Source organism: Enhydra lutris, unplaced genomic scaffold (genome assembly GCF_002288905.1).
Source record: "Enhydra lutris kenyoni isolate GAN:26980312 unplaced genomic scaffold, ASM228890v2 scaffoldscaffold85, whole genome shotgun sequence".
NCBI lineage: Eukaryota > Metazoa > Chordata > Mammalia > Carnivora > Mustelidae > Enhydra > Enhydra lutris.
The window spans coordinates 5,136,682-5,163,111 of record NW_019154169.1 but is presented as its reverse complement, the minus strand read 5'-3'; the positions used below and the strand labels follow the sequence as shown (position 1 = coordinate 5,163,111).

Genomic DNA, 26,430 nt, shown 5'->3' with positions numbered 1-26,430 from the left:
TGCTTCCTCCTCTCTCTCTGCCTGCCTCTCTGCCTACTTGTGATCTCTATCTGTCAAATAAATAAATAAAATCTTAAAAAAAATTTGTCAAATCTCATTGAACTGTACACTTATGATGGGTGGATTTTATGGTATATAAATTATACTTCAGTAAAGGTGATTTGTAAAACAGCCTCAATAATTAAGCAGCCCAGCAAGAGAATGCTTATTGTTTATATTGAATAGCAGAAGAACTGAGAAATCTGCCTATTTTCATGGAGAACAGAGTATAGCTAAGTATAATCTTCATTTAGGCCTCCACTTCTACTTGATTAGTCATATTATCAAAACTGTAGGTTCAAATGCTCATCAACATATTATTATTTTTTTTCAGTGAAGACTAAAATACTAGCTTTTAGACTACAGCACTTGAATACACAAATACACAGGTCCAAACAATTCCCCTTTAATTTAAAAGATGATTTGATTCCTAAATGTAGAATTTTTCTAATTGTATATTTTTCCTTTTCAAAGAAGACACCTGCAGCATTCTGTTTCCACACTGGCTAAGAAGGAAAGGTGAACTTATTGGCTGTTCTAGCTGACAACATCAGGGGAATGCTGGCTTCAAGCATTGCTGGATCCCGTATTGAAACGAAGCCAGGAAGGGTCTATTCTTCTATGTCTCTTGGGTCTGCTTTTCTCTGCATTGATTTCATCCTCAGGTAGACTCCTCATTGAAAGATGACCACTTACAGCTCTAGGCTGGCGTTCTACAAACTCAGCAGCCACAGTGCCTCTTTTGCCGGTAGGTCTGGGAAGTCCTGGCGCTGTTTTTCCCTCAGCCCAGCTTGGGTTTTAATCCCATCCCTGAAGCAATCATTGTGACCATGGAAGAAAATATGCTGATATTCTTGGATCTCGGTTGATGGGTACCACTTGAACAGCTTGGGTAAGTCTCCCCAGAGGAACTCCAGGCTGTGGTTGGGTCTCTTCATGCACTTCCTGTTTCCTCTTTGCCATTGTCTGAAACAATGTAGCAAATATCTATTGCTTCCATCTGCCCAGAATCTAGTCTCTCTTAATTTACATAAATACTGTGAATGAGACAAGTTCCTAATTACAGCAAGCTCCTGGATCCAGCTGTGCCTGAAGTTAGAGCTGCTTCTGGACCATAAATTTCCCTTCCCCCTTAGGCCAATCTGAATGGTGGCTTTAGGTAGTTGCAACCATAGATTACCCTTTTCTTAAGTCCGTTTGAATGCCTTTAGTTAATGGATACAAAAAATGGATAATTTGCAAGGGGCAGAAACTCACTCAAGTTCAAGTAGAGCTAAAAAGGCACTTGTTTTATTCATTAGTAAGGGGAAAATAATAGTTTCATAGTTGAGAAAACATGATCGTGCCACCTTAACCAAATGATCAGAGTTAACATTACCAGGCATGAGACAAAATGACATCACAAGCCCCCTGGTAAGAAATACTGAGGATATGACAGAATGTCAATGATATTCTGGGGTAAAATGCATAATATGAATCTAATAATGAGGGAGACAGGTAGGAATTGAAGGATATTTGATAAAATAACTGGCCTGTAATCTTCATATATGTCAAGGTTATGCAACACAAAAGAAGACTGAAAAAAAAAAAAAAAAGAAGAAGAACATTGATGGGCACCTGACTGGCTCAGTTGATTAAGCATCTGTCTTCTGCTCTTCTGCTCAGGTCATGATCTCAGGGTCCTGGGATGGAGCCCCACACCGGGCTCCCTGCTCAGTGGAGAGTTTGCTTCTCCCTCTCCTTCTGTGATCTCTCTCACTCTCACTCTCTCTCAAATAAATAAATAAAAATCTTTAAAAAAGAGAAAAGAAAAAGGAATTGTTTCAGATTAAAGGATACTAAAGAGTCAACTGAGGGTGACACATAATTTCCATAAAGGCTATTATGGGACGAACTGACAAAACTAAATAAGGATTGTAGATTAGATCATATCTAATCTAATCTAATATCAGGTCATGATCCCAGAATCCTGGGTTGGAGCCCCACATCTGCTCCCTGCTCAGCAGGGTGTCTGCTTCTCCCTCTGCCTGCTACTCCCTGTGCTTGTGCTCTCCCTCTCTCTCACTCTCATTCTATCTCAAATGAATAAATAAAAATTTTTTTAAAAAGAGTACATTTATCATGATGAGCACTCAGTAATGTGCAGAATTATTGAATCACCATATTATACATCTGAAACTAACATAACATTATATGTTAACTATACTGAAGTTTAAATTAAAAACCTAATAAAGTTTAAAATAATAATAATAATGTTGGGGAAATTTTGTTTTGGGGAATTTTTTTTTAATTTACTTGACAGAGACCACAAGTAGGCAGAGAGGCAGGCAGAAAGATAGGAGGAAGCAGGCTCCCTGCTGAGCAGAGAGCCGGATGCACCGCTGGATCCCAGGACACCAAAGATCATGACCTTAGCCCACTGAGACACCCAGGGGCCCCTGTTTTGGGGAAAATTTTTTAAAAAGAAAAAAACACTAGAAAATGAGCCATAGAATAAACTCAAAGAAAACAGAATATTTCTTCTACTTTTAAGAAAATTAAAATACTGCTTGCTTCAGCAACATAAATACTGAAACTGGAACAATAAGGACACCATAGCATGGCCCCCATGCAAGGTCAACATATAAATTGAGATGTATTCCATGTTAAAAAAATAAAATAAAAATAAAAGTGCGTTAATGAGAAAGTAAAATGGAGGTTCTTTTTTGATTTTTTATTTTAAAAGATTTTATTTATTTATTTGAAAGATAGAGTGAGAGAGAGAGAGAGAGAGAGAGAGAGCACGAGCTCAAGCAGGGTGAGAGGGATGAAGGAAGCTGGCTCCCTTGTTGATCAACGAGCCCGTTGTGGGCCTTGATCCCAGGCAAAATTTATTTCTGGCATTAGAAGTCAGGAGTGGTCATCTTTGGAGCAGAGAGAAATAGGGATTGGAATGCGACATAAGGAGAGCTTCCAGAGGGATAATAATGTTCTTTGACTAGGGTGCTAGTTAACTTCCTGTTAACTAGGTCGTGTAACTTCCTGCACATTTATCATACCAAACATCTGTAACATGGACACATTTCTTTATGTGTGTTTTACACCGTTACAATTTTACATTATAGGGGCGCCTGAGTGGCTCAGTGGGTTAAAACCTCTGCTTTCGGCTTGAGTCATGATCCCACGGTCCTGGGATCAAGCCCGGCGTCCTCAGCGGGGAGCCTGCTTCCCGCCCCCCCCCCCCACCCTGCCTGTCCCTCTGTGCACTTGTGATCTCTGTCAACAAACAAACAAACAAACAAAAAAACCCTCAAAAAATTTTACATTATATCTCAGAAGTGGCATTATAGTTGGAATCGAAATTTTCCTGTATGGTGAACAACCTTTGGTATCATTCTGAACAACAAAAACGATCATTTTCACTCAATTCACATTATAGTTTCATTTCAGAAAAAGTATGTTTTAAACCATACCACATGTTTTTATGCATTTGTAAATATATTATATTAATAATTTCAGATAATTAATAAACCTTTTAAACGCCGTTAAGGAAGGTTTCAATTTAGACCAGGGTCTAACGTTCCTGGTTCCTCGCGTGTAAAAGTCTGTAGCGCCCTCCAACTCTGCGGCAACTAACAACGTTTGCGAAAGTTTCCAAAACTCCCACCAGGGGGCGGTAGCGCCCCGTTTGAGAAGAACAAATCAAGCCCAAGATTTTAAAGAAGTGGTTTGTATTTTGGGATCTGGAGCTCTGCGGAGAGGTCTGTGCTGGAGATAAAAACTTGATGGTGGTAATGGGAGTGTCCTCTGATGTTAAGCGGTCACCGAGACCCGATATTAGAGGCTGAGTAGGTGTGCAGGGCATCGAGACGCAGAGGATCACAGGAGTACCGGGAGGAGATTTTCCTAAAATTGATGCTGGACAATTGTTAAGGCAGGGAGTGATAGGAATTGAGGCTGGTGAGATGGATGAGGATAAACCAAGATCATCTAATGTGTTTGTACTTTATCCTATGAGTGGTCAGAAGCCAATAAATAGTTGAAGTAAGGACAACAGACAAACAACATTCATAGCTTTCTCCATATGCCAATCCCTATTCTAAGTTATTTTTATGTATTTTCTCCTGAAACCATTAGAATCACTTAGGAGCCCAATTATTTTATCACCCAGTGTCCATTCACCCTTTCTCATGCTGACTCTTGGGAAGCAGCAATATCTATCCCCCCGCGTCAAGTAGGCTTTGTGCACTGGATGTAGCCCGTCCCACACGGGGCTACAGAATGGCCATTCCGAGTATCTAACTCTCCAGCCCCACTGATGGACTTAGGGGTCATCGGGTGACCCAATTAGAACCGAGAGGATTCTGATCTCACAGAGTCTATGGGATCTTAGACTATAGATCTAAGATATAGATCTATCTATAGTGCCCCTGTTTGTTTTTTAAGTAGGCTCCACACCTAGCCTGGAGCCCACTTCGGGGCCTGAACTCACAACCCTGAGATCAAGACCTGAGCTGAGATCAAGAGTCAGATGCTCAACCAACTGAGCCCTCCAGGTGCCCCAGAAAGCAGAGAGTTTTAAGGGGAAAGGAACAGCAAGTGCAAAGGCCCTGAACAGGAAGAAGTGCAGTGTGTTCAAGGGACAGCAAGGAGTAAAAGAGGGTGGGCTTGGGGGAAATATAAGAGCTAAGTGAGAGGAGCATAGGGGCCAGACTGTGGGGGTCAGGGTTCTCAGCTGGGATGACTATTTTAATCACCAGGGGAATCGATGACATTCCTAATGCCTGTGAACAATTAAATCAGACTCATGGGGTAGAAGCCTAGACTTCAGGAATTTTAAAAGCTCACCAGATGCTGGAAACAACAGGTTAATGGATAAACAAGTTGAGATTTATTGGCACGACAGGATACTATTCAGCTGTCAAAAAGAGCAAACTACTGATAAATGTAACAATTTACATAATCTCAAAGACATCAGGTTAAGGGAAAGAAGCCGGTCTCGAAGATTACATACTGTATGGCTGCCTATACTTGACATTCTCAACAATACAAAAAAGCAGCAATGTTAGAAAAGATCAGGGGTCTTTGGGAGAGGGTGTGGCTGCAAAAGGAAGTGTTTGGGGAGGAGGCAACTGTTCTTATCTTGATTGCAATGGGGGTGTGTGCGTAGAATGAATTGATACATGTGTTAGAATTCATTGAACTGTACACCAAAAGAAAAAAAGTTATTTTTATGATATGATCATTCAAAAAATTAAATTAAAATAATCTCCCCAGGTGATCTCAATGTGCAGCCAATGCTGAGACCACTGGTAATGGCCGTGAAGACCATTTGAAGGAGTTTTTCTTTCTCTTCAGAACCATGAGGAGCAAGGGAGGGACATTCCCAAGATCGGAACCCCCAGGAGGATTCACACACTGAGGCTGGTCCAGGGAGGCCACTCTTTGGTCTGAAGGTGCCAAAGGGATGAGACCCTCTCTGGTTTGTTTCATGCATTCATTCAATAGTTATTCAGCACCTAAGTTGAGTTGCCTGAACCTGGGAGACAAAACAAGACAAAAGCTAAACCACTCCTTCCTCCTACCAGGCAAGGATAAAGGAGTACTTTAGAGATTGCAAGGGGGAAATCTGGGAAGGGGGTCAGAAGCTGGTATTTCTGGGGTGCCTGGGTGGCTCCGTGGGTTAAAACCTCTGGCTTCCGCCCAGGTCATGATCCCAGGGTCCTGGGATAGAGCCCCACATTGGACTCTCTGCTCAGCAGGGAGCCTGCTTCCCCTCCTCTCTCTCTGCCTTCCTCTCTGCCTACTTGTGATCTCTGTCTGTCAAATAAATAAATAAAATCTTTAAAAAAAAGAAGCAGCTGGTATTTCTGATCCCCACACTTGGCTAAGGTCTCTGTGCTTGATTCCCTGGAAACTGGGGTTCTCATGGAAAAGTTTTTGGGGTTAAAAGTGAGAAGACAGGGGCGCCTGGGTGGCTCAGTGGGTTAAGCCGCTGCCTTTGGCTCAGGTCATGATCTCAGGGTCCTGGGATCGAGGCCCGCCTCGGGCTCTCTGCTCGGCAGGGAGCCTGCTTCCCTCCCTCTCTCTCTCTCTGCCTCTTTGTGATCTCTGTCTGTCAAATAAATAAATAATTAAAAAAAATCTTAAAAAAAAAAAAGTGAGAAGACAGTAGGGGCACCTGGGTGGCTCAGTGGGTTAAGCCTCTGCCATCAGCTCAGGTCATGATCTCAAGGTCCTGGGATTGAGGCCCGAGTCAGGCTCTCTGCTCAGCAGGGAGCCTGCTTCCCCCTCTCCCTCTGCCTGCCTCTCTGCCTACTTGTGATCTCTCTCTCTGTCAAATAAATAAATAAAATCTTAAAAAAAAAAAGTGAGGAGACAGTGTCCCTCAGATGTCCACCTGATCAAGGTCTCTGTGACTGTCACCCTTAGGATTTGGGGTTTCCACGAGGATTTGGGGGTCTCCCATCACCCATCCATGTGTTGCCCTGTTTATCTCTACCCTCTTCCACCTCCACTCTGGCCCCACCTCATCCTTGCACCCCTATCCCTGAGTCAGTCTCCTCCCTGGCTTCTAGACTGAGACCCTCTCTCCTATCTACTCTCCCACTGGGGAGTCAGGAGGATCTTCTTTATTTTTTTTCCAGGGGGATTGTCTTAAAGCCAAAATGTGAGTTTCTCTTCCATAGCTAGAATCTTCCACAGCTCCCCACTATGCTCAAGGTAAAATCGGCTCTTCACAATGAATATTTAAGGTCCCTCACATCTAGTCCCAAAGGACAATTTTGTTTCTGGCTTCTCTCCTCTCCCTACGCCTCCCTGAACTCTAGTCCTCTTAATCCCCCAATGGCAGGTCTGGGAAGGCTTTGAAACTAGCCCCTCAACCTGTCTCCTACCTTCCTGTCAAGACTGCTCTGGCAGAGTTGTTGAGAAGCCTGGGAGGTCCTAATAACATGGTGGCTAAGAGACCAGACTGGGGACTCAACCTAAATGGTCAGCAGTAGGAGGCTGATCTACTAAATTATGGCCCTGAACCAGAACACAGGATTTACAGTAAATACATAGGATAAAGGAACACATTAGATGACATCACATGAGTATAATTAAGCAAATACAGCATGTGGGGCATTCTACAAGACACTTGTTCTGGGATTTTTTTGAAAATCAATATTGTTTGTTTGATTTTTTAAGTCATGGAGTGCCTGGCGGCTCAGGTGGTTGAGCCTCCAACTCCTGGTTTTGGCTCAGTTCACAATCTCAGGGTCATGAGATCCAGCCCTGTGTTGGGTTCTGTGCTCAGTGGGAAGTCTACTTGAGATTCTCCCTCCCCCTTTGCCCACCCCCCACTCGCACAGTCTCAAATAAATAAATAAATCTTTAAAAAATATCATGGGGGTGCCTGGGTGGCTCAGTGGGTTAAAGCCTCTACCTTCAGCTTGGGTCGTGATCCCAGGGTCCTGGGATCGAGCCCCGCATCAGGCTCTCTGCTCAGCGGGGAGCCTGCTTCCTCCTCTCTCTCTCTCCCTGCCTCTCTGCCTACTTGTAGATCTCTGTCTGTCAAATAAATAAATAAAATCTTTAAAAAATATATCATGGAATATCCCAGGACCCTGGGATTATGACCTGAGCTAAAGGCAGACACTTAACAACTGAGCCACCCAGGCACACTGTTCTTAGTCTTTTTTTTTTTTTAAGATTTTATTTCTTTATTTGACAGAGAGAGAGATCACAAGTAGGCAGAGAAGCAGGCAGAGAGAGAGGAGGGGAAGCAGGCTCCCTGCTGAGTGGAGAACCTGATGCGGGGCTTGATCTCAGGACCCTGAGATCATGACCTGAGCCGAAGGCAGAGGCTTTAACCCACTGAACCACCCAGGCGCCCCATCCCTGTTCTTATTCTTAATACATGCATGCCAAGATGCCACAAGTTCTATAACTTATTTTCAAATGATATGGGGGCACATGTTCATATTAAGAAATAGGGAAAGAGGAGAGAAAAAGCAAAGATGGCAAGGTTGTTGGATCTAGGTGGAAGGTGTAGAAGTGGGCTGTGGTCATTCTTTAAATTGTGTTTGCAAATTTTTAAACTAAGTGTCAGAGAAAATGGAATCACCAATGACAAGAGTCCATACAAGAGAAAAATCTCCAAGCGTTAAAAATGAGACAGATCAGTAAACCATGGAGAAAATTGACAAAGCCCAAGTTGGTTGTTTGAAAAGATGAACGAGATTGATAAAAATCCCTAGCTAGATGGATGAAGAAAAAAAGAGAACAGAAATAACCAATATCAAGAGTGAAAGAGGGGTTATCTCTACAAATTCTGTAGTTATATTTGACAATTTAGATGAAGTGATGATTCCTTGAAAACACAAGGAATGAAAGCTTGTGAAATAGAACATATGAAGAGCCCTGTATTTACTAAGGAAAGTGAATTCATTATTTAAAAACTTCCCACAAAATAAATAAATAAAATCTTAAGAAAGAAGCTAACTTCCCACAAAGACAACTAGCACAAATGGCTTTACTGGTGGATTCTGTCAACGATTAAAGGCAGAAACAACACAGAACTTTTCAAATTTGAGAAGGAGCTGTATGTGCTGAGATGGGAATAATCTTTCAAAATACATGAATGGAAAAAATCAATGTGCAAAGGAATGAATAGTATTTCCGCTTTACATAATAAATAAAGGAGATATATAGGTGTATATTCTGCCTTTGCAAGGATGGCCCACTGCTTTACAGGTAGGAAATTGAGGGGCTGAACTTCAGGAGTGGGAGAAAGACTAGTTTTTCACTCTGCCCCCTTTTCTATTGTTTTAATTTTTAAATATGAACTGTGCAAGGAATTAAAAAAAAACAGCATAAAGACTTTTTTTTTAGCTCAAGCTTGCTGGATTTATAGTCTGACTCTAGTCAAATGTTCTGTGAATTGGATGCTGATAAAAGATGAGAAAGAGGCTGCATGGCTAAAATCTTGAACCTGGGGTCTAGGGGACAAAGTCATTAACTCCACACTTAGCCACCCACTGGCTGTGTGCTTTCAGGTAGATAGCTCTACCTCTCTGAGCCTCTGCTTTCAACACCTGTGAATTAGGGGTTATACAGTGAAGGATTAATTTTGCCCAGTTCCTGGGAGGTAACCTCTTAGAATATCTTGCTTGGTAAGAGTGTTTTTGATTACCTGGGACATGCAGTGTCAGCTTGACCTCTGGAGGAGCTGGACACCAATGTCAGTCATATCGGAGGACAGCTGGGACTATGTGAATGACACCCCAGTAGAAAGCCTGGACACCAGGGCTCATATGAAGGCCGCTGGCTGCAGTCCTCTGGGTGTGTCATCATGCACTGGGTCTGGAAGCGTTGAGCGCTGTTTGCTCAGTGGCCCTGGGAGAGAACAACTAGAAGCTGGTGCCCGGGGTCACCTGGATCCCGTGGGCCTCTTCCTTTTGTTTTTTTTTAATCTATATCCTTTCACTGAGGTAAACCATGACTGTGAATAAAACAGCTCTTCTGAGTTCTGGGGGTACTTCTAGTGAATTACTGAGCCTGAGGTGGTTTTGGGGATCCCCAAACCCAGGAGTGATGAACAGTGTATACCTCACTGGGAGCACAGACACTAGGGAGACTGTGCACACACAGTACTTACCGGTCCTTACTGAGCTCATTTCGTGGGTCAGGCTGTGTGAGCTCGTGAACTCACCAGAACCCCTCATAGCAGCCCCAGGAGACTAATACTATGATTTGTGTTTCCTTTTTGTTTTATTGTGAAATGTACATTCAGGAGTATATAATGTAGGTGTAGGGCATGAAAAAAGTCACCTGGGTGACTCAGTTGGTGAAGTATCTGCCTTTGGTTCAGGTCATGATCCCAGGGTCCCAGGATCGAGACCCCACATTGGGGGGGGGGTCCCTGCTCGGTGGGAGTCTGCCTCTCCCTGTGCCCCTCCCCTCCACATGGGCTCCCCCTCTCTCCCCACCCTCTCTCTCTCAAATAAATAAATCAAATCTTTTAAAAAAATACTTAGAATGGGAACAACTGTGAATTATCAGGTTAAGAAAAAAGGACAGGGAAGCTCCCAAGAGCCCCAACCCAGTTACAGCTCCCCCAATCGCCCGAGGTAACCACCTCTCTGACTTTTGAGATAGTCTTTTTTTGTCTTGTCTGTATGGTTTGGCCACCCACGTGCATATTCCTAACCCTACTGTTCTTTCATTTTCCCTGCTTTCAAGTGTATTGAACGGACTAATGCAGCATGTCCTGTTCCGTGTCTGTCTTCTTTCACTCACCACTGTGCATGTGAGATTTAACCATGGGGTTGGACGCATCAGAAGTCTGTTCCTTTTTCACTGCCATATAGTATTCCACACAGGATGCCCTTGTAGACCAGGGTATATCTCTACTCGTTCTCCAGTTGATGGAAATTTGGGTGGTTTGTGGCCATTGCAAACCATGCAGCTGTGACCATTCCTCCCTGTACCTGTTTCTCTATGGCTACAACCTGGTTCTCTAAGATGTATGCTCAGCCTGGAACAGCTGGATTACAGGCTATGTGCATTTTCAAATTGATTCAGTAACATTGCCATCTTTCCCATCCAGAGATGTAGTAATTGTAACAAGCATGATTGAGTAACTTTCCCAAGATCACAAAACCAAATCGCCTTGAACCCGGAGATCCTTGTTCCAGAAACCCTGCTCTCCCTTAGTACCCACTGGCCCACGGTGGGCATCTAACCAACGTGAGATGTTCTGCTGAGGGGTTTTGGGGGCTATTTGGGGAGCTTTCCATTCCTGTCCCCGTTATTCTGAACTCTGTCCCCATCGGTTAATAATTAACTGCCCCCCCCAAGGAGCCTATGATCCTCAAAGATTCACCTTGCCCTGGCTACTGCCTCGTTAATCAGTCACTGCCCCTGGCTGGGCAATGGGGACTTGGTAGACCTGCCCCCAAAGCCCCTTTACTTGCTCTAGAAACGGCTAGGGATTCATGATGCTTCGGACCTGTCGTGTGCTCTGTTCCCAAGCTGGACCCTCTGCTGGGGGCTGGAAGCCCTTGAATTTTGATGGAGGGGCTTTTCACCTCAAAGGCACAGGAGAACTGACACGAGCTTTGCTGGTGCTGCGGCTGTGTGCCTGGCCCCCTCTGGTCACACATGGCCTGGCGGTGAGCAGGGACCCTGGGGACTGGCCTCGGGCAACCCCGGGCTGGGCTCTGAGCCGTTGCTCTCTGTCACTCCAGCTCCAGGCCTGGTCTCGGCGACTCCTGGGCTCCCGGCTCTCAGGTGCCCTTCTCCGAGCGTCTATCTACGGGCAGTTTGTGGCTGGTGAGACAGCAGACGAGGTGAGGGGCTGCGTCCAACAGCTCCAGGCCCTAGGCCTCCGGCCCCTGCTGGCAGTACCCACTGAAGAGGAGCCAGACTCAGCTGTCAAGACGGGGTGAGTAGGGGCCAGGCCCGGGGAGGCGGGGAGGCTGGCAGAAAGGGGATGGGTGGGCTCCCGAAGCTAATGCCCGCTGGCTGGGGCAGTGAGGCCTGGTATGAAGGGAACTTCAGTGCTATGCTTCGGTGTGTGGACCTGTCACGTGGCCTCCTGGATACCCCTGGCCCGACTGGGAACATCCTCATGCAGCTGAAGGTGACGGCGCTGACCAGCGCTCGGCTCTGTGTAAGGGATGGGCAAGATGGGGGCGGGAGGGTAGGGCTGCCGACTAGCTCCCCCTCACCACTCCACCCACCACCCCATTCCAGAAGGAGCTAACCTCCTGCATCAGAAAACCAGGGGCTTCCTTGGAGCTGAGCCCCGAGAGGCTGGCAGAAGCCATGGACTCTGGGCAGGTAAGGATCTCAGGCTGGGAGAGAATGGATGGTTGGTGGGGAATGTGGGGAGGGGGTCGGGGGAGAAGCTCCCGCCTCCTCACTCCTTCCTCCCCTTGATGGGGTCTTCTTACCCACGCTGTAGCCTCAGTTTCCCCACTAGGGGAGTTTCCCCACTTATGAGGCCCATGTTTGTCTCCAGTCCCAGCCTTTCCCCTGAGCCCCTGGACATGCTCCAGACCCCTCACACCTACCAGATCCCACCCTGGCTTCAGTGTCTCCCCAAACCTGTTCCCTTTCCTGCCCCCATTTCAGAGACAGCCCTCCCAACCTCTGTGTCAGTCCCTACCTCAGACAGAAGTGAAGATTGGGTGAGTTAAATATTTGGTGAGGTACCCGAAATAGCACCAGCACCGAGTAGGCCTTCTCTGAGGGTGGCCGTTTTATGTAGGAAGTCTCACCAGTTACTGACTCCCCAGGACCCCCCTAGACTCTGCCCCCAGCCAGGGGGAGACAATCTTCCGGAAAAAAAAATCTTTTTTTTTTTTAAAGATTTTATTTATTTATTTGACAGACAGAGATCATAAGTAGGCAGAGAGGCAGGCAGAGAGAGAGGAGGAAGCAGGCTCCCTGCTGAGCAGAGAGCCTGATGTGGGGCTCGATTCCAGGACTCTGAGATCATAACCTGACCTGAAGGCAGAGGCTTTAACCCACTGAGCCACCCAGGCACCCCAATAAATAAAATCTTTAAAAAAGATAGTATCTATGTGATACAGCTTCATTTCCTACATCTAACAATTTCTAAACGTGTCTCCCTTCTGGGTGGTGGGGGGGAGACACGGGCCCCGGAAGGATTCAGTCACCTCCTCTGCTGCTCCCCCAGGATCTCCAGGTCTCCTGCCTCAGTGCCGAGCAGAACCGGCATCTCCAGGCCTCTCTGAGCCGCCTGCACCGGGTGGTCCAGGTAACCCTGGCCGTGGCCTGTCCCCCCGCGCGTGCCAGGCACCCCAAGGCCTGACCGCGATCCCTCCCACCCGCAGCACGCCCGGGCCCAGCATGTGAGGCTCCTGGTGGACGCTGAGTACACCTTCCTGAACCCAGCTCTCTCTCTGCTGGTGGATGCCCTGGCCAGGCGCTGGAACAGCCCTGGGGAAGGCGGGCCCTGGGTGTGGAACACTTACCAGGCCTATCTGAAGGTGTGTGGTGCACGGTGGGGGCCCGCGGGCTGGGGTCCCGGGGCCCTGACCCGAAGCTGCCGGGGTGCCCCGCCAGGACACACACGAGCGGCTGAGGCAGGCCGCGGAGGCCGCTGACAGGGCTGGCCTGGCCTTCGGAGTCAAGTTGGTACGAGGGGCATATCTGGACAAGGAGAGACAGGTGGCTCGGCACCAAGGGACAGAAGACCCCACTCAGCCAGACTATGAGGCTACCAGTCGGAGGTAGGACTGGGCCAGACAGGCCTCGGAGATAAATCATAACCTTTCATCCCAGCGCACTGTCCATGATGCAGCCTCTGTATGTCCCCATATCACTTCCTCTCCCTGGTCCAGGACATCTTCTCTTCCCACCTCCTCTTTGGGCTCCCTGCTCCTTCCTTTGTCCACCACCCCAGTCTGTACCCCACAGGCAGCCAGAAGGCGCATGCTAATATCTAAGTCAAATCCCCTTCCCTGCTCAGTTCAAAACCCTCCCATTGCTCCTACTGCCCCTCAATAAACCCCAAATCCTTACAGCAGCCCCCAGGCCCCGCATGACCTGGTCTTGTCACCTCAGCTTCTCTTCTGCCCACTCTGTTCCTCCACACTGGCCTCCTTGATGACCCCCAGGGCCTTTGCACTTCCTGTTCCCACTATTTAGAACATTCTCCCTCCAGACAGCTTCTTGCTTCAATCCCTCACCTTCTTGGGTCTCTACTTTTTGGGACCTCCTTGGGGAGCCTTCCCTGCCCTCCCTATCAAAAATGAGAACTCCCACACCTACCCTCTTCCTGAATTTGCTTTCCCTCCTTAGCGCCTACCAGCATCTGAGATTCTACACACTTTCATATTCAATGGCAAATTGTCTCTCCCTTTAGAGTGTGGGCCCAGGAGGGCCGGGGTTTCTGATTTGTTCATTGTTGAGCATCCCGTGTTTAGAATTGTGCCTGCTACGTGACAGGTGCTCAGAACACATTTGTTGAATACATAAACAACCCCCAAGTGGTAGGTACTATTATCATAACCGCCCCCCCCACCCAACACCTATCTCACAGAGGATGGAACCCAGGCGCGAAGAGGTAGAATCACTTACCCAAGGTCACATAGCTAGTAAGTGACAGGACCAAGTTCTGAACTGAGCAGACTGACTCTGGAACCTGCATTCTTACTCACCTCAAATCATCCTGTGCTGGGAGCAAAACATGGGTGAGCTCCTTGGATCCCCATCCCAGGACCCTGGGAAGAAGCAAACTGTTCCTTTACCACATACTTTCTGATCACCTGATTTAGATCAGGGCCTGGGCTAGACCCTGGTCCTGGTCCCATTCCCAACTAAGGTGGTCCCCAGGCCCAGTCTTTGTAAAGCTTAAAAATCTACTTCCATTTCCCGCTAGATTCAGGAGAGGTTTGCAGAGCCACAGGGACTGACCCAAGCTCACAGGGCAAGGGGCCACGCCATGGCTGGAAGCTAGGCTCACACCCGAGGCCCATGAGGGCTCCTACATATGGTTGTGCCCCACGGGCTTAATCACATCTGATTATTTCTTACTAAGTTATAATTCACATGCCATAAAATTCACCATTTCGAAGTGTACCATTCAAGGGATTTTAATATATTCACAAGGTTTTGCAACCATCACCACTAATTCCAGAACATTTCATCACCACGTCTATTAGCAGTCACTCCCCATTTGCTTCCCCTCAGGCCCTGGAAGCTTCTAATCCATTTTGTGTCCCTATGGATTTGCTTCTTCTGGATATTTCATACCAATGGAGTCATATGTATGGTCATAACATATGGCCTTGGTGTCTGGCCTGTTCCACTCAGTGTAACGTTTTCAGGGTTCAACTACATTGTCGCATTAATCAGTACTTCATTCCCTCTTATGTCTAAAATAATATCCCACTGTATGGATGTACCACACCTTGTCCTTAGGGTGACATACAGCCAGCAGCAAGCCGGGAAAGCATTTGCCAGTTAGTTTGTCCTTCTGTATCAGAGCCCCAGAGTGTCCTCACCCTTCTTTGGTGCCGGGCGCTCCACGAGCCTTTGTGCGCCGTCATTCCTTTGAGCCGGGCCCCACTGACCGTTACGTTACTGCTGCTCATGTTCTGTGGTCAACGCTGCTGTGAATGACCTTAGGTAAATGTCATCTCATGAACGTGATGTCACCCTTTGCTCTGAGTCGGCCACCAAGCCAAGGGCTTTATGACACCCCCATCTTACTCCATCCTCAACAGGGCTGTGAGGTGAATGTGAATCGTTACAAGAGAGGAAACAGGCTCAGAGAAGGGCTATCCCCTGCACCTGGTGGAGGGGAAATGGGGGTATCTTCTGATCCCAGAGTACTTGCCCTTAAGCACCCCAACTCCCAAGGAGAGGAATCCTGAGTCCCCGGGGCCTGACTTTTAACTACCAGGAGCCGTAAGCTGAACAGAGTGTCTCCCTTCAGTTACAGCCGCTGTCTGGATCTGATGCTGACCCATGTGTCCCACCGTGGCCCCATGTGCCACCTCATGGTGGCTTCCCACAATGAAGAATCTGTTTGCCAGGCAACCAAGCGGTACGTAGAGGGATGGGAAATGGGTCCCCACAAGGAGGACCCCTCGATTCCTCTCCCTTGCCAGGGGTGGGCAGAAGGTGGTGGACATGGAATAGGGGTAGGGACGGTGAGGGACAAGTAGGTTCACAGGGATGCAGGGGAGGCTATTAAAATATTTATCCCCCTGTAGGCCCCGGCTAAACAAGGTATTGCTCCTTATTTGCTGGGGCACAGGGAAGTCTGCGGGTTCCAGGGAAGGAGCTGGGACTCACCGGGGAGCTTTCACAGGCTCGAGAGTAGTGGTTATTTATCACTGAGTTTGGAAGTACTTCAAGATTTTAGTAACTGGAACAGCCATATGAGTGCATAATGGCTGACTGTCAGCTCTGGATCCAGCCACTGTGTGGACTGATGATGTGGCCTTCTCTATAGCATGTGGGAGCTGGGCATTCCTCTGGACGGGCCGGTCTGTTTTGGACAACTTCTAGGGATGTGTGACCATGTCTCCTTGGCACTGGGTATGTGGATGGCCCATTCTCCCCATTCCCCAATACCATGCCCCACCTAGCCCTCGGCCTCATCCCCTCCTAGCCAGATCCCTTCTCCCACTCCCAACCAGCACCTGCCCAGGCTCCCCTTCAGAGCCTGCAGCTGGCCCAGCCGCCAGACTCTTCCAGATAGATCTGTTGCTCTCATATCTGAAGGCCTTGCTTGCCTGTTCTCTAAGCCTGCTGTCTCTCGCTTTTGATGGTTTTTGATCATGGTGTCTTGTTTCCTATGTGCTTTGTTATCTTGATTGTGTCTCCCCGGGGTCTGAGACCAGAAGATTTATGTTTTCTTCTGCCAGGTGCTAAGGGGTACAGAACCACTTTACCTTATATTCAGAGCTTGAGATTTCCAGAAGCATCTCCATGATGCAAGTTTGAGCTACAAATATGTGAGGCTAATCCACGGCCTTGATCTCTCAGAGATGGGCTTTTGTTTTCTTTGCTCTACTTATGGTCAAGGCTACTATTCCCTGTGAGCTGGGGAAGGTGGGAGTGTTGATTTCTGGTTAACTCTGACACTGAGGGTGCAGCTTAACTTGAGGAAATGCTCCTTTACAAGTCACCCTGGTCAGACTCTGGGCCTCAATTTCTGTACCCCCTCCATTCTATGAAGTCATCAAATTTTGCCTTCAGGGTGGAAGTGTTTCCTTGCGTCCTTCCCTTTTTGGGTTCTCATTTTCTCTTAATCCTTGGATTACTAAATTCCTTACTCTTTTGGCAGTATTTTAATAACTTTGGGAACATTTTCTAAATGTTTAATGCAGGATTTTAAGTTTTTTTCATTGGGAATTTTGTCCAACTCACCTAGTCTGTCACATTCTCAGAGATGAGAGCCTCTGTTCCAGGTGGGGTCTCTCCCCAAACATGAGTTCATACCCTGCCAACAATCTCCCTGCAGGGCAGGCCGGCTATGCGGTGTATAAGTCCATCCCTTATGGTTCCCTGGAGGAGGTGATCCCCTATCTGATCCGGAGGGCCCAGGAGAACCGGAGCGTGCTGCAGGGTGCCCGCAGGGAACAGAAGCTGCTCGGCCAAGAACTTCGGAGGAGAGTGCTGGGTTGGGGCCTGAGGGTACCCCATTAGAATCCCCAGGAGTCATGTGGTTAATAAAGATCCTGAACTAGGGATGCCTGGGTGGCTCAGTGGGTTACGGCCTCTGTCTTCAGCTCAGGTCATGGTCCCAGGGTCCTGGGATCGAGCCCCTATAGGGCTCTCTGCTCAGCGGGGAGCCTGCTTCCCCCACTCCCCCTCTGCCTGCCTCTCTGCCTACTTGTGATCTCTGTCTGTCAAATAAATAAATAAATCTTTAAAAAAAAAAAAAAAAAGATCCTGAGCTATTGCCCTGCACTGAAGCTGCTTCCTTGGGAAAGGGCTATTCTCGACCTCAGTCAGTCCAAGCTAGCAGCTCTGTAGCTCAAGAGAGACCAGTAGCTGATCACAGAGCATAGCAAGGACATTGATCAAAAACTAACATGCCTCCCTCCAACCCGAGGCGGCCTATCCTGCACTGGGCCTGGGATTAGCTCTATTCAGCCAGTCAATGGCTCAAGGGGGAACTTTCTTAACTCTAGTGGATGCCCAGATGATGAGCAGACACCGAGACACTGAAGCCAAGAGGTTGGGAGGGACAGAGGGAAGAGGCAAACCACTTTTTTATTTAATAAGCATTTACTGAGGCTCCTCCTGAGCTATGCTCTGAGGTGAACAATGCTGGGGACACAGCAGTGACAAAGACAACTGCAGGCCCTGACTCACAAGCCTTGGTCCAGTAGAGGTAGAGAGACCTATCTTCAGTGATAGCCTGGGGGATCAGGGGAGACTCCTGGTGATTAAGAGGGCTTCTCAGAGGATTCATAAGGATAACCAAGGGAATACTGAGAAGAGCATACAAAGGCAAGTGTGTGCATAGACAGAAGAGTGTGAAACAGACTGGGGAGTGGGAACACAGGGATGGAAGGGTAGGCAGGCCAGATGATGCCATCTTTGTTGCCAGGCTTCATGGGCTGGACTTTGTCCCAAGGGCCCTGGGGAGTCAGGAGGGTTTCAAGCAAGGGAGGGACAAAGTCAGGTTTGGCTTTAGTAAAAGTCCCCTGGCTACCTAGTAGTGAGTGTACCAGAGCGGGGAGACGGGCTGGGAGCCCAAGGGAAGCTAGAGTAAGAAATCGCCGCAGGCTGCTGGAGCATGGCAGGACAATAAAAACAGAGGAGGGGGGATGGTGAGAAGGACAGTCTGGAAGCTGAGTGGATGGGCCACCCGGCTGAGAGGCTGGATGGGAGGGAGACAGTGAAGGGCGAGGCCCAGGGCCCTCGCTTGAAGAGGGTGGGCTCTGAGATGGTGATCGGGGAGGAAATGCAGTTTGGGGGAGATACAACAAGTGTGGGACCCAGTGGATGGTACGGTATCAGAGGATTTCCAGGGAGCGGTGTCCAAAACACGTGGGGCCCGTGGTGGTGGTGAGAAGCATGGAAAGAAGACAACCAAGGACAGGGATTAGGAAGGGCCCACCCCCTCAAACCAGTCCTGGGGCAGGCGGAAGAATCGGCTAACATGTGCTGCACAGCCGATAGCTCTTGGGTGGATATCGCTTTCTCTTCTTTCGCATCACGTCAGGACTGTGGGGGTGTCTCTCAGAGGAGGGGGCTACTGCGCAAGCGCAAGCCCCCGAAGCGCATGCGCCCCTGGTTCCCGCTCAGACGCCAGCGCCGGTGAGCCTGGGTCACGTGGCAGTCACGTGATAAGCACTGCGGGAGCGCAACGGTAGGTGCAAAGAGCCGTGGGCTGGAGCCTAGACTCCAGAATCTTCCTAGAGCTTACTGGGCCCTCAGACTAGACTCCGCTGCCAGACCTCCGCCTTCCCTCATACTCCTTCCTCCTTCCCACGCCTGGTGGCCCGCAGAACCTACTGGTTATCAGACTCCGGCTCCCAACCCACAGACACAGCCCTCAGGTCCCCTTCCTCAGTCCCCTCCCATAGCCCACAGACCCCACCCCAGCACCCAGAGGCTTCCCTCAACCTCAGTCCGTGTCCGCAACCCTCAGACCCTCTCCCAGCCCACAGAGCCTGCCTCAGCGCCTTTGCCCCTGCCCTGACTGCCCTCCTTTCCACCCCCTCGCAGAGCTTGGAGACCCTACCCCTTCTCAGGCCAAGCCCTCAGGCCCCTCTTTACCAGACCCTTTTCCTAAACCGCTAGTGTCCTTTCCAGAGCTCAGGTCCTGTCCCTGGAGCCCTTACACCCCCCTCCCCCAGAGAGAATGCCCAGCCCCCAGACTCCCTTAGACCCCAGACCTGCCGGTCTGGTCGTTACCTCTCCCTGTCCGACCACTTTTCCCATTCAAACACCTAACAGCAGAGCAGACTCCTCCTGAGTCTCCCCTCTTTCTCACGCGGCCCTCCAGGACTCCCAGCCGGCTCTGTATTTATTGCCCCCAAGAGGTCCTATGTTTACTTCCTCCTCCCTCATAAGAAACCCCTAGGTGATCCCTGCCCAGGAGCTGAGCGAGGAGGCCAGAGCCCACAGATGCCCTCCCTGCGCTCTCGCTTCCCCATGGAGCTGGGTTCTGTTAGGGATCCAGAAGCCCAGCTGGGACGACTGCATCGCCTGGCCGTGGCTGGGGGCCCAGGATGGGGCCTCACGCGGCTCCTGCGAAGAGGTGAGCATTCTTTTAGCTCCTGCAGCTACCTGTGGGGTGCAGCTCGAGAGGCTGTGTGGAAGGCGGGCCTTCAGAGGGCCAGTCACCAGCTGTGTACCAGGCACCTACTGTGCGCCAGCCTCTGATGTCCATGATGGGGATTTAGGGACAACCTTCTGGGTCATTGTGAATGAAATCTATCATGAGAATTTAAAAGAATGGTGAGGAAGAAGTAGATACACCAAAAAGGGTGGCTTTATGAGAGCCAGTCATGCAACCCCCTACCCCCCACCCCAGGGTGAAATAGCCACTGCAAAGGCCTTGAAGTCAAAACAAATTGTTAAGTAGCAGCGGAGGGGAGGGGGACTCAGGGAGAGGGCAGAAGCTAAGAGGCACCAGCCACAGACAGGAAAGGGCCTCTGAAGTGTGGGTGAATTCTGTTATATTTTGTTCTGTGTGTGATAAGAAGCCATTGGAGTTGTAGGGAGGAAATGAACATCTAATTTACAATTGATTTTTGTAACTCGATTGTGTTTCTGGCCACTTTCTGAACTTAATAGTTGAAATTTTTTGACTCTTAACGGTTTTTGTTACCCACAGATGGTTGACAGTTTGTTATCAGCCTTTTAAACTCTGATTCTTTTTTTTTACCCTGTGTAAGTTGTTGGCCAGAACCCCCAAACCTTATTGTCAATAGATATCTCTTTTCTTGTTTTTGATATTAAAGATAATTAATCTGTATTTCTGCATTAAGTATTGTGGGTGCTCTGGAGTTTTGGTATATAATTTTTATAAAGTGAGGATGTTCTCATTTATTCTTAGTTTTTTGAGGTATTTGCCCCCCCAGTCATAAGTATTGAATTTTATTTTTATTTAATTTAGTGACTCATATTTACATATATCACCCAGTGTTCATCATAACAATTGCACTCCTTAATACCCATCACCTTTTTAGCTCCCCCCCCCCCCACTTCCCTCCATCAACCCTCAGTTTGTTCTCTGTCATTAAGAGTCTCTTATGGAAATTTTGAATTTTATCAGTTGCTTTTTCTGTATCTACAGAGTCAAGTGTGATTTTTTGTTAATTCATGAATGTGTTTTCTATATTGATCGATTTTCTTATGTTGAATCATCCTTGATTTCTGGGAATAAATCAATTGGATAATCCCTTTTACTTTATTTAGGGGGTTAGCATATATGATCATAAATGGAATTGAAATACGATTTTATTTTTGGTTCTGGAAACTTATGTGGCTTTGGAATTAAGGTCATTCTAGCTTCATAAAAGGAGCCTTGCTCTCCCTCTCTCTCTCTTTCTCTCTCTTTTTTGGAACAACTTGTATAAGATTATACATGAAATGATTACCATTGTAATGATTATATTATGCAATGATTTGTGTTTTAAGAAGACCCTTTTGCAGGGCAATACAAATGCAGAAAATCAGTTAGAATGCCTTTGCAAAAGACAGTGGGCTACTGGCTAAAATAGAAGGCAGTAAATGTGACATTCAGATGTTCTTGAAGGACCACCTTTGGAGGAATTTTGTGACAGTAACTAAAGCTGGCTTGAGCCAAGTGCTTGATTGATTTTAGCCATATCTGCCTAGGACATAGGACTGCAATGACAGAGACACTGTGTATTTGCCCTCAGTAGGGAGAGGGGCAAGGGCCTCAAGGAAGAAGAGTTCAGGATATTGGGTGTGGATAGGAGGGGTGAGAAGGAGGCTCTGAGCAGGATGGTGGGGGAGGGGGTTGGCATAAGTGCAGTGCAGAGGAGGTTGCTTCTTGGATCCAGCTCTTAGAAGCAGAACTCAAAAATAAACTTGAGAGATTTCCTGAGAAAATTCAAGAGTTTGCTTTTCTTTTTCTTTTTTTTTTTTTTTAAGATTTTATTTATTTATTTATCTGATAGAGACAGAGCGAGAGAGGGATCACAAGCAGGGGGAGTGGGAGAGGGAGAAGCAGGCTTCCCACTGAGCAAGGAGCCTGAGGTGGGGCTTAATCCCGGAACCCTTGGATCAGGACCTGAGCTGAAGGCAGACGCCTAATGACTGAGCCACCCAGGCGCCCCAAGAGTTTGCTTTTCTTGAAGAATTGGATGCTGGCCACATGGGACCCGTGTACATACACTGCAGTAGAGCTGGGTGGAGGCTGCCTGCCCTGGATGGTGCACGAGGCTCCTGTCAGCCGAGGTTCTGAGAAGTCCACGTCCCCCTGGCCCCTGGGGACCTTTGTGTGATTTTTGACACTTCTGGGGTGGCAGATGGGTGTCAGCATAGCAGGTGGTTTTCACCCCTTGTTGCGACTCTGTGGGCTCATTAACAGTGAGCACCTTGTTGAGACAGATCCTGAGCAGAGTCCCCTGTGGTTGGAGGGTGGGGCTTCCAGGGTATACAGAGAGAACCTGGAGTCAAGGCTCACCCAGTCAAGGAGGGACTGCAGAGACTGGGAATTGGCAGAGGTGTTGCGTAGCGGCCCCCAGGACCTCTGCCTCTGGAATAAAGGGCAGGGACAGTCCTAAGCCTTGTTGCCCCTCAGTTGTCCAGGTGGATGGTGAGAACTCCGCTGGGCAGACGGGGCTCTTCCTCTCGGCGCTGCTGGGCCACAGCTCTGCTGTGCAGCTCTTGCTGACCTTTGGCGCCAACCCCAACCAGTGAGTGGACCGATGGCGGTGCCCCCACCGCTCCGCGGGGTCTGAGCCCCAGAGAGACTGAGAGGCTTTCCTCCCCAGAGACCACTCCCTCATGACACCCTTCCATCCTGATGACCCTTCTGGCCCCAGTGATCTCCCCCTTGTTCTCTGGATTAACCCCCTCTTGTCCAGCAGGGACTACTCCCATTCTCCTGCTACCTGCCATGCTCACAGTAAAGACTTCACCCTGTCCCCAAGTGACCCTCCTGTCCCGATATCCACCTCCCATGTTCACTGCGACTCCTCTCGTCCCTCAGTGCTCCCATCCTGCCACCTCTTGTCCCTTTTCTGCCTCTTTCCTAATGCTTTTCTGTCCTTGTTGTTCCACTGCAGCCGCTGCCTTGATGGCAGCACACCTGTGCACGCAGGCGCCTTCTCGGGCCGCAGCCTGGTGATGCTGCACCTGCTGCAGGCAGGGGGTGACCTGCGTCTGCATGACCAGCAGGGTCGCACGCCTTGGGACTGGGCCGAGCAGGGTGGTGCCAAGCAGAGCTGGGAGGTGAGCAGTGGCCCAGGTGGGGTGGGGGCGTATAGAGCTGGTACCCCCATCTGCTTCACCGCACACGTCCCCCGTCCAGGTGCTGGAGCTATTAGAGCTGTGCCGAGCCCACATGTCGGCACTAGTGCATGACGCTGAGTTGGCGGTCAGTGCATCCCTGGGCCAGTTGCAGGCCGGCTGTAGACACAGCCTGTGTGGCTCCCTGTCCTTGCCGCGGCGGGAGTGTGCGGACAGGTAACTACCCATATCCTAAAGCCCACTCACCCCTGCCCCCAGCTGCCCTAGACTTACCCCTGGACTTTCCTTTGCCCCAGGGCACTGAGACGAGAGCGCATCAGAAGACCCCCCCGAATTCCAGCCTTGGGGTTTGGCCAGGTAAGCGGGAGAGTTTGGGGGAGCAGGGAACATCCCTGTCTGCTTTGTGCCTCATAATCCCACTCCCCGTTCCCAGCTGAGCTGTCTGAGGCCACTGGGGCTGGTGACAGGCATACCCCTTGCGGACCCCAAGGAGCTGCTGCCAGCCCAGGGCGAGCCCGACCGCACCTACGAGAGCAGCTCCCACACCCTCATGGCCAAGTGAGAGCCCCTCCCACACCCCTGCCTGACTGTCAGCAGAGTCTGGGAGGGGTCTAGCTCTCCTCCTTCCCTCGTGGGAAGACCCCCATTTCAGATCTGTGCTCTTTCCCCCTCCGGCATTGTCTAGCCTCTTGTGGAGGGGCCACTCCGTGACAGCTCGGAAGCTGAAGGCACCTGGAGCTCAGCCGGATGTGCTGTTGGCTGACCTTCAGCACTGCAGGTACACCACCCCCAGCCTTACCCTGAGGATGGCCCAGTCCCCTAGACCTGTCTCCGGTCTGCCCTCCGGACTCAGGTGTCTCATAAACAGGAGGCCAGGGCCTCGGTTACGGTTCTTTACTTCTGGGCCAGCACCTGGCACGGAGCCCTCCTACTGGAGTGACCATCCCCCACCCTTCTGCTGTAAAGTGGGTCCCAGGGCTGTATGCTGTGTATTCTAGGCCACAGAGAAGTGGCTGGGTGTAGGCAGAGGTACCCCAGATGGGGTATGAACTGGGAGCTGGCCCTGCGAGCCGGGTCTCAGTTTCTCCTCTGTCCCGTGGCTGATGCAGATCAGATGGTCAACCCCTGGCATGTGCTGATCTGTGCCGAGCAGCAGCCCCCACCACGCAGGTCAGGGCCCCCTTGTGAGTGGCCTGCTCTCCTCCCGCCCAGCACCCTGCACCACCCTAACCTGTTGCTGCTGATGGCACTGAGCCCCTCGGCCGACCTGTCGGGGCTATGCCTCCTCTTCGAACCAGTGTGGCTGGGCTCCCTGCACGTGGTGCTGCACCCACGTGGGCCGAGTCCAGGAGGACCTCGCGCTGTGCCGGGGCTTCTGCCTGGCCACCTGCTGCTGCAGGTGCTGGAGGCGCTGCTGTTCCTGCAGGCCCGCTGGCACGCCCACGGTGGCCTTAGCTCTCACGCCGTGCAGCTGGTCCGGCCGGGCCTGGCCAAAGTGAGCAGCCTGGAGCACGGGCGGCCCCTGCACCAACGCTGGCTGCAGCCCAGGTGAGCGCCGACTTCCCCCGCCTGCCCCGTATCCCTGTCCCGTGGCCGCTGGCTCACCAGGCCCCTCGGCCTCCACAGGCCACAGCAGGGCTACTCCCGGGGAGGCTTAGGCCCAGGGCTGCCCCCGCCTCCTGAACTGTACCCTTGGCTGCCACTTGAGCTCATCTGCGGTGACATGCCCGCTGCCACCTCAGATCTCTACAGCTTCTGCATCCTGGCCCAGGAGGTATTCACCGGTCAGTGAGTGATCCTACACCCCGGCCCCACTGAGGTCGTCCTCTGGGTCGGGTCCCCCAATCATGCTTCCTCACAGGACAGCTGCCCTGGGCTGGGAGGAAGGGGCCTGAGGTGAAGGCTAAATTGGAGGCAGGAGAGAGCCCGGCCCTGGATCCCCTGGTGCCGGCCCCCTACCAGGCCCTGGTTCAGGCTGGGCTGGGCCTGGGGCCAGCCGACCGCTGGGGCAGCCTGCAGAACACTCGCTACCTGCTGCAGGAGGCCATGGCCCAGGTACGGGATACGCTGGCCGGCCGGGGAGTGGCTGTGGAACCGTAGGCAGGACCCCCATCACACACTCAGCCGCCTTTCCCCAGGACTCGGCTCCTGAGGTGAGCTCCTGGATGCACCGGACCACACGGTGCCCTGCATCTCAGGATTTCCTACCAGGTTAGAGGGCACAAGTGGGTGGTGGCTGGTGCTGAGCTCCGCTCTGCTCCCCCCATTCCAACCAACTGGTCTGTCCCCCCCAGACACACTGTACTGTGAGGTGGCTCCCAGAACCAAGATTCCACCCAGGCCTGTGCCCCCTGTGATGTCCCTAGGCCTCTCCCCATGCCAGGTAGGAGCCAGGGCAGGGATGTGGAGGACCAGGGGAGCTGTGGGACACTGGGCAACTCATGACAGCTCCTGCCATTGTCTCCACAGGCCCTGAAGACTCCTGAGGTCACAGGCCGCGCCAGAGTCCAGAGGGCCCCAGCCTGGGACTCAGGCAGCAGCTTGACTCTAGGCAGCAGCCCGAGTCCCGGGTTCAGCCTCTACCCAGGCTCCAGCCCTGCAGCCCGGGTCAGCCTGCACCACTGCCTGGAGCCCAGCTCGACGGTGTGGATCGTCCCAGGGCCCTGTGCAGCCACTCAGTTTGTTAAACTATGAGCCCTCACCCCAGTTGTCACCAGCCCGTTTCCCCAGCTGCCTCGCCTTTGACCAGGGGCCCCTCAACTGACCTGTGCCCCCTGACCAACCCGACTTCCCCCAGGGCCCGCTCTACACTCCCAGCCTGCAGGACTTAGCCTCCCTGCTGGGGACCAGGGTTCTGTGGAGCAGTTTGAGAGGAACTCAGCCAAGATGCCAGCCCTGCTGGACCTTCTGGCCTTAAAGCTGACCCTGCTGACCCACAGAGAGGCCTCCCACCCCCCTGGAGGCTGCTGGCAGGGGAAGGCCCTGAGGGCGGGTGAGACAGAGGAACCGGAGCCTATCCTCCGCCCTCCTCCCCCTTCCAGGCCCATCCTGACTGGGTGGCAGCTCCAGCCTTTTTCCTCCACAGGAGCCCAGTACCGAGCTGATCAGAGGATGTCTCTTCTCCAGCCTGCAGAAGTGAGAAATGGGCCCTGCTGGGGGCCACCTGGGGCCCCTTCCTCATCCCTGTGGTGACCCTGGCTCCACCCCCATCCCACTATTCCCCAGGATGGACCTGCTGGAGGAGATCATAGCGGAGCTGCGGGATGGATGCCCACTCGGAGACAAGCCCAGCCTCGACCCCGCTCCTGAAACCGATTCTTAGAGTGCCTGTGACTGCCTTTCTGCAGACACCGCCCCTCAGAGCCTCCCAGGACGGACTTCCCATGCAGCACTTGCTGAAATGATAACGTGATAAAGCAATCCATCTGTCTCTGCCTCTTTGTTCCCTGAGTCTGGCCCCAGCATGACACTACCGGC

General features: G+C 50.6%; 1 protein-coding gene across 1 annotated transcript; it reads left to right on the top strand.

Moving 5' to 3' along the window:
• Window positions 1-10,911: 10,911 nt before the first annotated feature.
• LOC111161589 (proline dehydrogenase 2) lies at window positions 10,912-17,236 on the top strand. Its single transcript, XM_022525342.1, has 10 exons — window positions 10,912-11,177; window positions 11,253-11,449; window positions 11,539-11,677; window positions 11,761-11,847; window positions 12,710-12,790; window positions 12,867-13,022; window positions 13,099-13,265; window positions 15,476-15,586; window positions 15,998-16,083; window positions 17,012-17,236. Exons 1-10 carry the CDS (start codon window positions 11,001-11,003, stop codon window positions 17,194-17,196), a joined length of 1,386 nt encoding a protein of 461 aa, XP_022381050.1. The 5' UTR covers window positions 10,912-11,000; the 3' UTR covers window positions 17,197-17,236.
• The last annotated feature ends 9,194 nt before the right edge of the window (window positions 17,237-26,430 follow it).

Bases quoted from the DNA above. Each gene is read 5' to 3' on its own strand.
- LOC111161589 (XM_022525342.1), top strand. From the start codon at position 11,001: ATGATGCTTCGGACCTGTCGTGTGCTCTGTTCCCAAGCTGGACCCTCT. The intron at 11,178-11,252 runs GTGAGCAGGGAC...CTGTCACTCCAG, and splicing joins TGGTCACACATGGCCTGGCG to CTCCAGGCCTGGTCTCGGCG. The intron at 15,587-15,997 runs GTACGTAGAGGG...CCTTCTCTATAG, and splicing joins GTTTGCCAGGCAACCAAGCG to CATGTGGGAGCTGGGCATTC.